Raw genomic sequence first — 14,737 nt, 5'->3', positions numbered from 1 at the left:
TAGGTAGAAAAAAAAATTATATATAAAAATAGAATATACATTTAATTTACTAAATTTTAAAATATAATTGTACTATATATGTATTAGACTTTTAAATAACTATTTTCTTTACATTAAAATTTTAATTGTATATATAATTTTTTTATATATAAATATGCGTGAATTGGATTAGATCGGTTACTTTCACAAGTTAATCAATATCTGGGAATTTTGAATTTTCTAATCTAATCCAATCTGCACAAGTGCAGATATCCGCACTTTGCGGATTAGAATGAATGGAGTATTTTATGAAAACCTCTAGAGAACACTATTTTTTTTTTTTTTTTTTGTTTTGAAGTGATAATTTTTTCATTTAAAATAAAATGGGGATGGGGAGTTATATTTGCACCCCACAAAATTATAAATACACCCCATTATTAAAAAAAATATAAACTTGAATAATTTTTAAAAATTACTCTTAATATATTTTTAAAATTTTTTCTTCACATTATTTTATGTTAATTTCAATACTTACTTTGATTTCATTTTTATAATTTTTTCTAACTCATGTATATATTTATTTTATTTTTTTCTAAGAAAATGTCATATAATTTTTTATTTTAATTTTTTTGTCATAATTTTTAAAATATAATTTAATTTTGTTTGATAGGTATATTTTTTAAGAATATAAATTGGAAGAAAAAAGTTAAAAATACTTAATATAATTAAAGATATAAATTTTATATAAAATAAAAATTATTAAAATGGGGTGTACTTAACAATTTTTGGGGTGTAAATAAAATTTCCCAATGGGGAAATGTTGAAAGGCCAATATTGCCCTTTGGGATAGTGATGAGAAGTGGTCGTGTAAAGACCACAGGAGAAAGAAGGGCGATAAGTGGCAAAGGAGCCCTGGGCGTAAACCCTAGGCTCCTCTTTCAGTTTCAGTTTCAGTTTCAGGGATTCAAATATTTGAATTCCACCGGACCAGAAATCGCCAACTCCTAACCTAATCAAAGATGAGCAGCCAGGTGCTTCCGAAGAGGAACAGTCTCACCGCCAAACGAGGTCCCTCGGCGCCCGTAAAAAAATCGGCACCGGCCGATAACGGCAGCACCGTCAATGGCACAGCCACAAAACCCTCCTCTCCTCCTCATTCGTAAGTCTTTACTTTTGGGACCAAGCTATTCGTGTTCCGATTATTCTGATTTTTATGTTCCTAATTTGCTTGGAGTTTTCAAGGTCTTTGGGTGGGGAGAGGACCGTAAAGAAGCTGAGGTTATCAAAGGCCCTCACAATTCCTGAAGGCGTTACAGTATCGGATGCTTGTCGGCGCATGGCGGCTCGTCGTGTCGATGCTGTTCTTTTAACTGATGCCAATGCATTGCTCTCTGGAATTGTTACTGACAAGGCGAGCAAGCAATGCATTCATTTTCTGTTTTTCTTTTCTTTCAATTTCTATATAAATATTTCGGTTAGTTGGTAAGCTGAACTGATTATATTGATTGCAGGACATTGCCACTAGAGTTATAGCGGAGGGTTTAAGACCGGAGCAGACAATTGTATCGAAGATCATGACGCGGAATCCCATTTTTGTTACGTCTGATTCATTAGCTATTGAAGCTCTTCAGAAGATGGTCCAAGGTAACGTTACATAGCTGCTACAGTGTTCTCATTAGTTTTACAGTTTGATATGTAATTTTCTTGGTTGCTTGTAAGTTACATGTAATTGAATATAATTGTTTGAGTGAGTTGTATGCTTAACATTTTGATGGAATGATTTGTATAACTTTGATAACCATATTTTTTGTTTGTAAATTCTTTAATTCATTTGCTAGCTATATATATATTAAAGAAAAATAGAAACCTGTTAGGTAGCTTTTGTTTCCGAAAAGGTTAAAAGAAAACGTACAAAGAAAATTTTAGAATTTCGTAACATATTTAATAATATGAGATGATAAAGTGAGCTTAGTGAGGGGATGTATTTGTAACAAGTTTTACTGGATTATGGGTTTCGCTTATGAGAAGTTCTATGTACTTATTTTATACCTTAAGGATACGTTAAGGTTTTTTGACTACGGGTTTCCTCTGCCATAAGTGAGGTCCCTAATAATTTTTTGGGGTGGTCTGATTTTGACATTTGTCTCTTTCCTAAATTTTTTTATACATAAACTTTATTATATATATATATAATAGGAAAGAATGCTGGAGAATCTTTCAAAACGCAGAAGTAGGGAGGTGAGTGAAAAAGGAGAAAAAGGAAGTGGATTGGATAAAGTTCACTGCAAAATTGAGATAGAAAATGAAGTCGCAATTAAAGTAAGAAATTGTAAAGTGAGGAGAAAGTGAGTGGAGACAATGATGGGAGACTTATGGGTCTTAGTTGAATATTCTCAAGTTCTTATTTAGCGATGTGTATAGATCTTAGAGGCTTGTGACTGGTTGGAGATAAAAAAAAATTCTGACCTAGAAAGAGCGGGCATTGTGAATTTTAGGGAGATATCAGGTCCTGAAAATCCTACATTTTGTTTTTCTAATACGATCATTCCATTTTTATCTACATTGATCTGCTCTTTATTAATCTGTTTTTTTATGGAAGTTTTTCTTGTTGACAGGTAAATTTAGACATCTTCCTGTCGTAGAAAATGGTGAGGTTATTGCCTTGTTGGATATAACCAAATGCCTCTATGATGCCATATCAAGAATGGAGAAGGCAGCTGAGCAGGGAAGTGCAATTGCTGCTGCAGTTGAAGGGGTTGAGCGTCAGTGGGGAAACAACTTTTCTGGTTTGTAGAATACAATTTTATCGTCATAAATGGCATGAGATGCAAAGAAATGTGCCCTTTGTCATTTTGTTGCATGGAAAGGATTAAACCCTGATATTTACATGAAAACTGCAGAAAACTGGCTGACTGCATTTCTCTCATTTTCTTTATTTTCTGAACACGCCATCCAGACATTATGGAGTTTTAACCTGATTAGGTCAATTTAATGTGTGAGTTTGATTGGTTAATTACTAAACATTTAATGCATTATAGATACTGTTTTCTCCAGGGTTTCATCATTGGAAAGTCATTGTTGGGAAGAGAATTAGCATTAAGTTGTACTGGCGAAATTATACTGTTTTTGAAGTTTTAATACTGGATAGGAGTCCTTTCTCTTTTAATTAGCACTTTCTATATGGTAAAAATATATGTATACACAAAATTGTTTTGATCTCAGAATTACTTGTAATAGAAAAAATAAAACTTCTGTTCTCTAATGAAATTATAAACATGCTGTAAAAGTTACTCTGTGCTTAACTGTCACATATTGCAATATTTTGTAGATCTCTTATTATTCGGGATACATACTTGTCATAATCTGATTAACTTTCGACTTCTGTTTCTCAAATTTATTGCAGCTCCATATGCTTTTCTAGAAACTCTGAGGGAACGAATGTTCAAGCCTTCCTTGTCATCTATCATTACTGAAAATACCAAGTATGTTACAAAGTTTATTTTCTAAAATGCAGCTCTGCTGAGTAATGCTGTTTACTAAGTTGTAATTTTTCTAGAATTTGTTTGTCGTTACCAAATTTTGTAGCTCCATGTGGTTTCAGGGTTGCAATTGTATCACCATCAGATCCTGTCTATGTTGCAGCCAAAAAGATGCGGGAATTTCGGGTCAATTCAGTCATTATAGCAACAGGAAACAAGATTCAAGGAATACTTACGTATGATTCTTTCTTACGTATGTTAGTTGTCCTCTAAAATGGAAATATCTACATTTATTATGTTATAATTTTTGTCTGCGGTTATTTTGCAACTAATGTAGGTCAAAAGATATACTCCTGCGAGTTGTTGCGCAAAATCTCTCACCTGAGTTGACTCTGGTGGAAAAGGTTTTCTTTTAAGCATTTTCTTAATCAGTTTTGTCCTTTTCTTTACAACTTAATTGACTTTTATTTCTATTTTGAATATTCCATAATTTGTCACCTTTAATGGCCATCTTAATTTGTCAAGGTAATGACACCAAACCCAGAATGTGCCACTACGGAAACGACAATCCTTGATGCATTGCATATAATGCATGATGGGAAGTTTCTTCATCTTCCGGTTTTGGAAAAAGGTGAGGGGCACTTTCTCAATTCATGACTCTTGTCTTTTGACTTGGACGATTAATTTCATAATATCTGCTCTACAGATGGGAATGTTGCTGCTTGTGTGGATGTGTTGCAGATAACTCACGCAGCAATATCTATGGTAAAAATGATTTTGTTTTTTTTTTTAATTATTAATTTTGTAGTTTATGTATACAGTGAAGCATTTAAACATTTCTTTGTTGTCTATAGAGATCTAGCTATCCAGTTCTTTGATTAACTTATGCATTTCTGTTTATCGTTTTTTTCCTTTTTTGAATTGTACCTGTCGCAGTTCTCTCAACAATTTTAATTGTGGATTTATCAATGTATAATTAACTGTTGGTTAATCATTTTTAATTTCCAATTCTGAGGTAATCTCCAATTTTACTGCAAGCCAGCGTTTATGAATTGTGACTATGCTTTGACAAAAGTTGTGATGGGGGAAGTGAATTTTTTTTGTGTGTGCTTATCTTATTTTGCCATTTTGAATTGATTTAAAGAAGTATACTTATTTTCATCTAGTGAATTTTCCGTACAAGGCTTGTTTTCAAGTATGTGCTTTTCCCCCTGTTTTTAGGAAGTGGTCAAAGGGAGTAAACCTTGTTACTGTATGATTTTAAAAAATTTCTTCACTATGCTGCACCATTTTCTTGTCTACTGCTTCATGCAGGCCTAATTGTGATGCTTTTGGTGCCTAACAGCTGACTACGTAAAAGACACTTTTGACAATCAAATTTCATGGCATTTTTTCAGTGTCAAAAATTTCAGGACGTTAGAACACAGAATGTTTTACGAAGCTATTTATTGTGTTCATAGGTTGAGAGCAGCTCTGGTACAGTTAATGATATGGCCAACACCATGATGCAGAAGTTTTGGGATTCAGCTCTTGCTCTAGAGCCACCTGATGATTGTGACACCCACAGGTAGTTGACCATTTAAGATATATGACAAACTCCATCTCAACTATTAAATTTGCTTGTACACTAAAATTGTTCGGGTTCGGTTAGGTAAAAAAGAAGCATATGCATAAATAACTTATATATATATATATATTATATGGTATGTGAGTACACTTTGTTAATTTTGTAATCTTGTTATTTATTATTATTGTTATTTATTTTGCAATTCTTTTTGTAGTGAAATGTCTGCATTCACAAACTTTGATGGGGCAGAGATAGGAAAGCCTAACTACCCTTCGCTTGGTCTTGGAAATTCATTTGCTTTCAAATTTGAGGATTTCAAGGGTCGTGTACACAGACTGAATTGTGGTGAGTTGCCTGTAGAATTGGATGTCTATGGTGGGAGGAAAGGATGGATCTGCTTTCGTTAGTTTGCTATTTGATGCAATCATTTGGTCTTTTCTTCTTTTTTTCCGCTAGTGTAACTTTGTGTTCTTCATCCTTGTTTTACATCAGGTACTGAAAACTTGGATGAGTTGGTATCTACTGTCATGCAAAGGATAGGTGCTGGAAGTGATTCTAACCAGCCTCAGATTTTAGTAAGTTTCAGCTACATTTTATTTTTAATCTCTCTCTCTCTCTCTTTCTCTCGCTCTCTCTCTCTCTCTCTCTCTCTCTCTCTCTTAATGGTGATTTGTTCGGTAATTGACACATTTTTTTTAAATTTTCCAGTATGAAGATGATGAAGGTGATAAGGTTTTACTTGCAACTGATAATGATCTTATTAGTGCTGTCAGCCATGCTCGATCGATAGGTTTGAAGGTGATATTTATATTGCATGCCATGTGAAGTTGATTTCATCGAATCTACTGATCTCATTTAATTCTATTCTCTATTAACCTGTATCACTGAAATTTATAGTTTTGATGATTTTTTGCTTGGTTATTGTGACAGTATTTTTTCCAAAATTTTTATTACTCTGAAATTTTAATTTTGTTTGAATGGATCATGTCATTTTTACAATTTTACTTTAGCTTTTATCTCTTTTCCTTCTCAGGTCTTGAGATTACATCTGGACTTCTCTGATTCAAATCAGCAAACAATTGAGCCATCGAGCACAGTGGCCTTACAGACAAGTGGATGGAAGCCTTCTCAAGCAAGCATTTTTGCCGGTGTGGCTGTCTTGACCGGCATTGGGGTGCTGGTTTACTTGAAGCGATCTTAGCTGTGAAGAATTTGATTATGGAAAAGAAAGAAAACGAAGGTTGTAGGATCAGAAGGGTGATCTCTACAGAGAAGAGAGAACTACAAAACTTGAGAGAGATTGTTGGGAGGGCCTTGTGGGATATAATATCCATATATTCTGTTCAAATCATCAACTAGAGCCAGTAGTAATAAATATATGATAAATGCTGTACTGGTAAGTGCAAAAAGAGTGAGGATGATAGTGATGGGGAAGAACTGATACCATTATTTTTTGCTTAAAAATTGTGAAAAGGGTGAAGTGGGGTCATTTCTTGTGTCAACTAAAGTTTTGGAGGAAATGAAAGAGTTGTAAATCTGGTGATGGGCATAGTTTTGATTCTCCTCGTATACATTCTTACGCTCGTCTGGCTTGTGTTGCTCTTCATGTATGGTATGCACCGCATTTTTTATATTATTATTTTATTCTTTCTGATGGGGGGTTTTCCCATTTGAAAATCAGAAAGAAATTAGATCACAAATTAACTTGGAAAAAAGAAAAAATTTAAAGAGAAATAAATGAGATAAAGATGTAAATATTGTGTTAAATTTGGTTAAAAAAGTAAACAAATGCTATATTTAGCATAATATTTGCAATTGTGTTACAATACGCAGCAATATTTTAAGATACAAATTGCTCTAAACAAATAAAATATAATGATCATCTACAAATTAAGTGTTTAAAAAATTATTAATAAATAATATTATAATTAAAAATAATCTAATTAGGATTTTTATCTCTTAAAATTTAACATGTACTAAATCATGTTCATTTTTTGGTTGTTAAAAATTCTTCTTGAACTATTGAGATTGTTAGATATAAAGATTTTTGTTTAATTTATTTCAATTTTACTATTCCAGTGATTGTTTATATACTAAATTATGTTCTCTAAACTTTGATTTCAACCAAACTATACTTCTCGAACTTTGACATATACTAAATCATGCCTTCTGAACTTTCAACCATGTTAGATTTTTTTTTACTAAAATTAGACAAAAATCTTTAAATCCAACAATTTCAATAGTTTAGAGAGCATTTTTAATGATCTTAAAAGTTCAGGGACATAATTTGGTACATATCAAAGTTCAAGGGGTAAAAATCTTAATTAGCCATAAAAATATGTACTAAAGTTAGTTGCTAATGATTAATGGTAAAATTGTAATTAAAATATATTTATTTAAATTTGGCATGATGTTATCTTGTGTTAAATTTGGCTTAATGATAGTTTGTGTTAAATTTAGCATAAAAAATGAGTGCTACATTTTGTTTACTATTTACAATTTTGTTCCATTACACAAGATTTAGAATAAATACAAAAAAAAAAAAAGTTGATTATTATTGGTTATTATTAATGTCCCTAGGGTTTATTTTATGTAAGGGTTTAAAAGGGGTAGTTTGGTCTTTTTGGGTGGTGTGTGTTTTATTTTATCTTATTTTAGTTTATTTTATTTTATTATGATTGGTGGCTGAAATTTAATTAAGGTTATATATATATATATTTTATAATTAAGGTTAGAAATGAAAACACTTAAGTCACATATCCCCCTCCAACCTTCTTCCTTCTACCCGAACCCCTAAGAAGCTTCAACCAAGGGATTTCTTTTGCTTAATTCTCAGCAATCAGATTGTTTTTGCAAGGGGTAGAAGTTGCTTAGGCATCAAGGTATGATCTTGCTTGTTTTCCTTTGAATTACTTTAGTTAAGGTTGAGTTTTAGTTAAATCTTCTAGGGTTTCATGGCTGGTTGGGGTAGCTTGGATCTTGAGCTTATTCTTAAGTTTAATTTAGGAATATTTAGATTTTAATTGATGTATTGTGTGGCTGGTTTGGTTTGAAATAAACAATTGAGTTTTAGAATCAAGTTTTGGTTCAAACTTGGTGAAGTTATGATTTGGATGAATTGTGATTAATTGATGCTTGAGATGAGTTAAATTTGTGGCATTATACTGTTCTGGAATGTTTGGACAGGTATGGATTGGTTTTGGTTCGAATTTGGGGAAGAGAACCCAAACTTCATGGTCTGCCAAAACCGGTCGTCCGGTTGGTTCTGGTGTACCAGAACCAGTCGACTGGTTGCCCAGTAGGGGGAATTCCCGAGTTTTTCTTCCGGTTCTGTTTTGGCTCGGGGTGTTGCGTGGTACCTATTTTAGGTTGCTTATGAGTTGTTTGACATTTTTTGGAGTTGTTGGGAGTTAGGTTGTGTTTGGATAAGAATTAGGGTTTTGTTTTGAAATTCTAGATTAAGGTATTTATTAAGTCTCAATTGTCGTGACATAGGACCGGGATCGCCCAGCTTATTTTCCACTCAGGTCGGCCCGCACTCTTGAGTTCTAAATTAAGGTAAGAAAAGTGGTAAGTGCCATATGTGGCTAAGTGTTAGCGGTTGAATGGTTATAACTTTGATTATTATCAAGATTCTGATTAAATATTTGTTGAGCCTCGGTTATGACCTAGGGTTGGAAACGATTATTACAGTTACGAGTAATTACTCCTGAAATCGCGGATAGGTTTCTTACTTATCGTTTGCTTCATCGGGAAACGATAGTGACATATTGAGCTCGTGGTTAACGAGTGGTAAAGGGGTACTTTATAAAGTACCAGGATTGTGTGTTTATGATATTAAGTAAATGTGTAAGCACGTTGATAAGAGATTGAATTGCTGAATATTACTGGTTATTGTTTTATTTACTTTTCTTGCTGAGTCTCTGTGACTCACGGGTGCTTTATGGTGCTGGTAAAGGAAAGGAAATGTTGAGCAGCCATGAGTTCGAGGTCGTAGCAGCAATGTACATATCAGCCGCAATGGCACGACCCAGTGAAACAGGATGCTCTATTTTGAATGTATTTTGGGAATGCAAAGTTTATGTTGTAAAAGCACTATTAAACCAGTTTGTAAATATTTTGAAAACAGGGGAACCCCGTAGTTAATATTACTTATCTTTTCATATAAAGAAGTTTTATATGTCGAATTTTTAATTATCAAAAATTTAATTACTCACACTTTTAGTATAATTATATAGTATATAAATAAGAATTTTATAAAAGCACACACAGGTGGCGTCCCTGTTGGACTGGGCGTTACAACTGCACTTAACAGATTCATTTCGAAGTCGACTGATAAAAGTTTGCCATTCTTCAATGTATTGCGAGGCAACAAGAAATTTGAGTGGCCAGAAGAATGCGAGGAGGCCTTTCAGAACATTAAAAGGCATTTGGCAACACCTCCAGTTTTGGCAAAACTAATAACTGGAGAAATGTTACTCCTCTATCTGGCTATCTCGGAAGACGCGATTAGTGCGGTTATAGTACGAGAAGAGGGAAAGCACCAGCAACCTGTTTACTATGTCAATAAAAGGTTACTGGGGGCAGAGTCGAGGTATTCCCTCTTAAAAAACTTGCTTTATGCCTTATCCACGCGTCTTGCAAATTACGACCTTACTTCCAGGCACACCCAATAAAAGTGTTAACTGATCAACCCTTGAGACAAGTTTTATCAAAACCAGACGCTTCTGGAAGATTGATAAAATGGTCAATTGAACTGGGGCAGTTTGACATAACATATCACCCTCGAACATCCATCAAGGGCCAAGCTTTGACAGACTTCTTAATAGAAGGAATAACTCCAAAGGAAAATCTGCCTGTTCACCGAGATGCAGACACTTGGAAGTTATACAGATGCGGACACTTGGAAGTTATACGTGGATGGTGCATCCAATGAGCAGGGCTCGGGTGCAGGGGTAATATTAATTTCACCAAAAGGCTTTAAGTTTCATTATGCTTTGAGATTTCAATTCGATGCGCCAAACAACAAGGCTGAGTATTAAGCCTTGATCGCTGGCTTGAGGATAGTCGAGGCGCTGAAGGTCAAGAATCTCATGTGTCATAGTGACTCACCACTGATTGTAAATTAGGTTCTCGGGGAATACCAGGCTAAGGGCCTGAAAATGGCTAAGTATCTAGAGAAGGTTCGGAAGAACTTGAAAAGATTCGATTACTTTAAAATTGAGCGAATCCCAAGAGAACAAAACTCTAACGCTGATGCCTTGGCAAAACTGGCCTCGCAGAACGACTTGGATGAATTAAACTTGGTTCCAGTGGAGATGCTAAGCGAGCCAAGTATATGTGAAAAGGAAGACATAGAGATGATAGACAGTTCACCTACATGGATGACTCCTATAATCAACTATCTACTCGACGGACAACTTCCAACTGACAAAAACGAGGCACCAAAACTCTTGTATTCAGTGCCTTGATACACAATAATTGAAGGCAAACTATACAGAAGAGGTTATTATATGCCTCTACTTTGGTGTGTTCTTCCTACAGAAACAAACGAGATCATCAGAGAAATTCATGAAGGCTTTTGTGGGGATCATGCAGGTTGGCAGAGCCTATCTAAAAAGATCATTAGGCAAGGATATTATTGGCCAACAATCAATAAGGACACCCATGAGTTTGTCAAAAAGTGTGATAAGAGTCAGAGATTTTCACATATACCTCGCGTACCACCAACGAAACTGAGAATGATAACCTCGCCTTACCCATTTGCTATATGGGGAATTGATTTAATTGGGGCACCCCACAGGGCGAGGAAGAGCCAAGTACACAGTGGTAGCAGTCGATTTCTTCACTAAATGGACTAAGGCCGAGCCTCTTGTCTCCATAACCTGCAAGAAAGTGCTCGACTTTGTTGTCAAGAACATTGTTTGTAGGTTTGGAATTCTCATGAAGATAGTATCTGATAACGGAACCCAGTTTGATGGCGACTTGTTCACTGAGTTCTACGAAAGGAACAAAATAATTAAGAGTTTCTCGTTAGTATCCAGGCCTCAAGCGAATGGACAAGTGGAAGCTGTTAATAAAACCTTGAAGGATACTATCAAGAAGAAGTTAGATGCTGCCAAAGGCAGGTGGGTCGACGAGCTACCTCAGGTACTTTGAGCTCACAGAACTACCGAGAAGACAGCGACGGGACACACTCCCTTTTCGCTAGCATTCGGCTCGGAAGCAATGCTACCTGTTGAAGTGAACATATCGACTCATACGAGAGTTTTATGATCAAGAGGAAAACCAAGAACTCCTAAAATTATCCTTGGATCTGCTTGATGAAAATCGAACTGAGTCGCAAGTCACTAATGCAGCGTATCAACACCGAGTTACAAGATACTTCAACAAAAGAGTCAAGAAAAGGCTATTCAACGTTGGAGATCACTTGGTGCTAAGACGAGTATTTGCGAACACAAGAGATGCATCTACCGGAGTATTCAACCTGAACTGGGAGGGTCCTTATGTAATCAAAGCAGTAGTAGGAATCGGGGTTTACAAATTTGCTCGACTAAATGTCTCGCTAATAAAGAACTACTGGAACGTGGAACATTTGTGACCCTACTACCAGTAAATTAATGATGTAACTCGCATTGTTGATGTAATATTTTAAACTTCAGTTATGAATAAATTGAATCATTTCTTTTATTTAAGTAATTACAAAGTCTCACTCTTTAAAATTACTTAAGGGACATTTATGTATGATTAACCGGAATTCATCTGGAAATACATGATATAATGCAAACCCACAACTTTATTTTTTTAAAAGTTTTTGATCAAATCTTTCTAACGAGAAAGGGATCAAAACATCTTAACTTCATGATTTAAAACCTGCCTGACGAGAAAGGAAAATCAAAAGTTATAAGTGAGATATAACTCATAACTCGCGTGCGAAGGTGAATATTAACGGCTCGCACAACATAGGAAAGTATTAAATGAGACATCAAGGTGTCTTGGTAAAAGTACTTAAACCTAATGTATTGATAGATAATATAACTATTTATATAAGCAATCAAAAATGTACAAAGTGATAAAATCATTAAAAGTATGTTCAAGTTTGCTTAAGACAGATTATAATTGTTATTGCGATGTAGATTATAAACAGCCCACGCACATAGTAGATTACTAACTACTTAAATTGGAAAATTACGAGCAATGGAAAGACCCAAGAGTACTCTGCATTTGATCAAAATATAATTGTTTACATTGTGAATGAGAATGCAAGCAAACATAAACATTAAGTTCGAATGTAAAAGTACAGAGCATTTAAGATAAGAAAAAGGCTAAGTTGGACAACTAACTTTACAAACTTGTCTTTATAAAAATGCCACCAGGGGCAAACCATTAGGCCATTTTCCTAAACAAAGAATATGAGGACGACAAGGTTCGAGGAGAACCATCTCTGGACAAATCTAGGGAATTCGATCTGGTGTGCTGACCCAATGAGATGTATCTCGACAACTCTCGCAGCTGAGACCTCATTCCCAGCTTTGGGTCTTAGGCTGACTTGAGGATTTCCTCGCATAAGCTTTGGTCTTGAGCCATTTGGATTCTTTAGTGGAATCTGAGACTTCATCAGCTTGGACTATTTTCTTCCTAGATCTCTCGTCGGTTTGGGATGAACCTTTGAGCATACTCCTTAAATCTACGTTCATTCTTGTAAAGACAAAAACGAAAAATCAATGAAGCAACAGTGGTGGTATATATATAAAAAACATTGCATTTACAAAAAATAAAAAAGGAGTTCAGACCAGGCCACCATTTACAAAGAGCGATGCTTACTTTCAGAAATCTCTTGTAAGAATCGCCTGTATTGATTGACGGTTTTTTCTTGGTTTGGATTGATTGGACAATCTTCAACCCTAGAATCCTTCATTTCCAATTCGAACCGAGATTTGAAGTTTTTGGAAATATTGGGGAAAGATAGGTGTTTGGTGTAATCCAGAGCTACAAGTTTTGTGGGATAAATGTTTGAGTCTGGATGGGACATCTCCGCAGGTGAATGGCAATCCAATTTTTGGATGAAATTCACCAAAAACTAGGAGTTTGTGGAACATGGCTAGCCTGAACTATCATTTTATACTTAAAGCCTAGTAACGGTAAGACCGAAAGTTGGGATTCTAACGGTTAGGAGTGAAGAAGAAGTGGAAAGGGAAATTCATTAATGCTAACATTAGCCCTTGGAACCAAGGAACCATTAAACTCAGGGACATGCGTGATCTTGAAGAAGGGGATTGTGATAAATGTACCTTCAATGGTCATTTAAAAAGTACTTTTTATTAAAAAGAACTTTTTAAGGGACAATTGTTATACTAGAAATTCAGCCATCATTTCAATGGAGGATACGTGTCAAATTATGGAGGATATGAATTAATATGTAACAGTAATTACATTTATATATGGAATAACTCATTAAATGCAGAATTGACAGAGTATATTTACAACTTGCTGACTATGAGGTCTTACGCGAGATGCAAATATACAAAGTGTTGCCTCGTGCATTAATGAGAAACCATACGACATTGGATGTGCAAGGTGAGGCATCAACCTCGTTACGAATGAGTAGACGTAGGCGAGGTATAATGACTGTTAAGACACTTAGCGTATAATACACAGTATACAAACTAGGTATAACAGGCAGGTAAACCCAAACAACCAATAGCGAAACATCAATCTTGCCATAGGAAGGCACACTCGTGGTACCTTCGCTAATTAGCTCCAGACATCTTTCAATGAGATTCACAGCTCCGTCGAGTCAATTCTTTCAGAAAGAAGCTGACATTCAAATGATGTTGACTGTTGAAGTTAACCTTGTCACCAAGAACTGTGATTGCCAGATGGAGCATTATGTCTTCAGCGTGGAAACAACAGGATTTACATTATCAACCTCGGAAAAGATGTGGGAAAAGCTCGCTATTAGAATTATTGTTGCTATGATCCCAATGAGACGTCCCATAACAATATGAGTTGCATCGTATTTAATACTGTTGGAAATTATTTTACCAGGATCTAGATTTACTAACAAGTATGTTGGATTAACAACCTAATATGAATTCTAAAACAATGAAAATAAACACATATAAAGTTAGAAAACCTTACAGTGGGTGCAGCGGAATAATATGACTCCTTCCGTTCAGATCTCTAGCCCTTGATTGAACCTGGATCTTCTTTTCTCCTTCTTTGATGCAGAAATTCCATAGTCTTCCATACTATGATTGAGATACCACTTGATGTGTGTGGGCACTACTCATCTCACAAGGATTTCGAAATTTCTCTCTATTTTTCTCTCTCAATTTCGTGGCTGATAACTTTCAAGAGAAGAGACACAAAGGTTGCTTTATATAGGGAGAAGGGAGAGCACAACTTTCCAAATAAAACAGTTTCCTCTTTTACTGTGTAATTGATTAACTGCCTTATTTAGTGTGATTCACCACTTTCCTATTATAGCTAGGCTTTGATTAGCAATTACATGACAATTAAAAAATAAAAATAATAATTGGGAAACACAAAGGGAGTGCTCGGCCACAGAGGGAAATGGGCCTCACTTGGATTTTGCAGTTTCCTCAATTTTATTTCTATTTCTCCAAAAATGCCACTTTTCCAATTCTAATCATTTAAATGCCAAAACTAATTATTTAATAACTAAAATAGATTATTAAATAATATTGTC

At 34.9% G+C, this 14,737-nt stretch overlaps 1 protein-coding gene across 1 annotated transcript; it reads left to right on the top strand.

Moving 5' to 3' along the window:
* Positions 1–787: 787 nt before the first annotated feature.
* On the top strand, positions 788–6,260 carry LOC115712628 (CBS domain-containing protein CBSCBSPB3). The gene is made up of 14 exons (XM_030640932.2): positions 788–1,138; positions 1,222–1,390; positions 1,491–1,623; positions 2,595–2,765; positions 3,383–3,461; positions 3,581–3,694; positions 3,796–3,862; positions 3,984–4,089; positions 4,165–4,223; positions 4,919–5,025; positions 5,240–5,370; positions 5,518–5,600; positions 5,734–5,823; positions 6,059–6,260. The coding sequence occupies exons 1-14, from the start codon at positions 999–1,001 to the stop codon at positions 6,224–6,226; spliced, it is 1,617 nt and encodes a 538-aa protein (XP_030496792.2). The 5' UTR covers positions 788–998; the 3' UTR covers positions 6,227–6,260.
* The last annotated feature ends 8,477 nt before the right edge of the window (positions 6,261–14,737 follow it).

Source organism: Cannabis sativa, chromosome 4, assembly GCF_029168945.1.
Source record: "Cannabis sativa cultivar Pink pepper isolate KNU-18-1 chromosome 4, ASM2916894v1, whole genome shotgun sequence".
In the NCBI taxonomy this organism is placed as follows: domain Eukaryota; kingdom Viridiplantae; phylum Streptophyta; class Magnoliopsida; order Rosales; family Cannabaceae; genus Cannabis; species Cannabis sativa.
The sequence above is the reverse complement of the archived record's forward strand: the minus strand, read 5'-3'. Positions and strand labels throughout refer to the sequence as shown.

Excerpts from the sequence above, each read along its gene's own strand:
- LOC115712628 (XM_030640932.2), top strand. The coding sequence starts at position 999 with ATGAGCAGCCAGGTGCTTCCGAAGAGGAACAGTCTCACCGCCAAACGA. Across the intron at positions 1,624-2,594 it reads TCTTCAGAAGATGGTCCAAG|GTAAATTTAGACATCTTCCT; the intron begins GTAACGTTACAT and ends TCTTGTTGACAG. Across the intron at positions 5,824-6,058 it reads CTCGATCGATAGGTTTGAAG|GTCTTGAGATTACATCTGGA; the intron begins GTGATATTTATA and ends TTTCCTTCTCAG.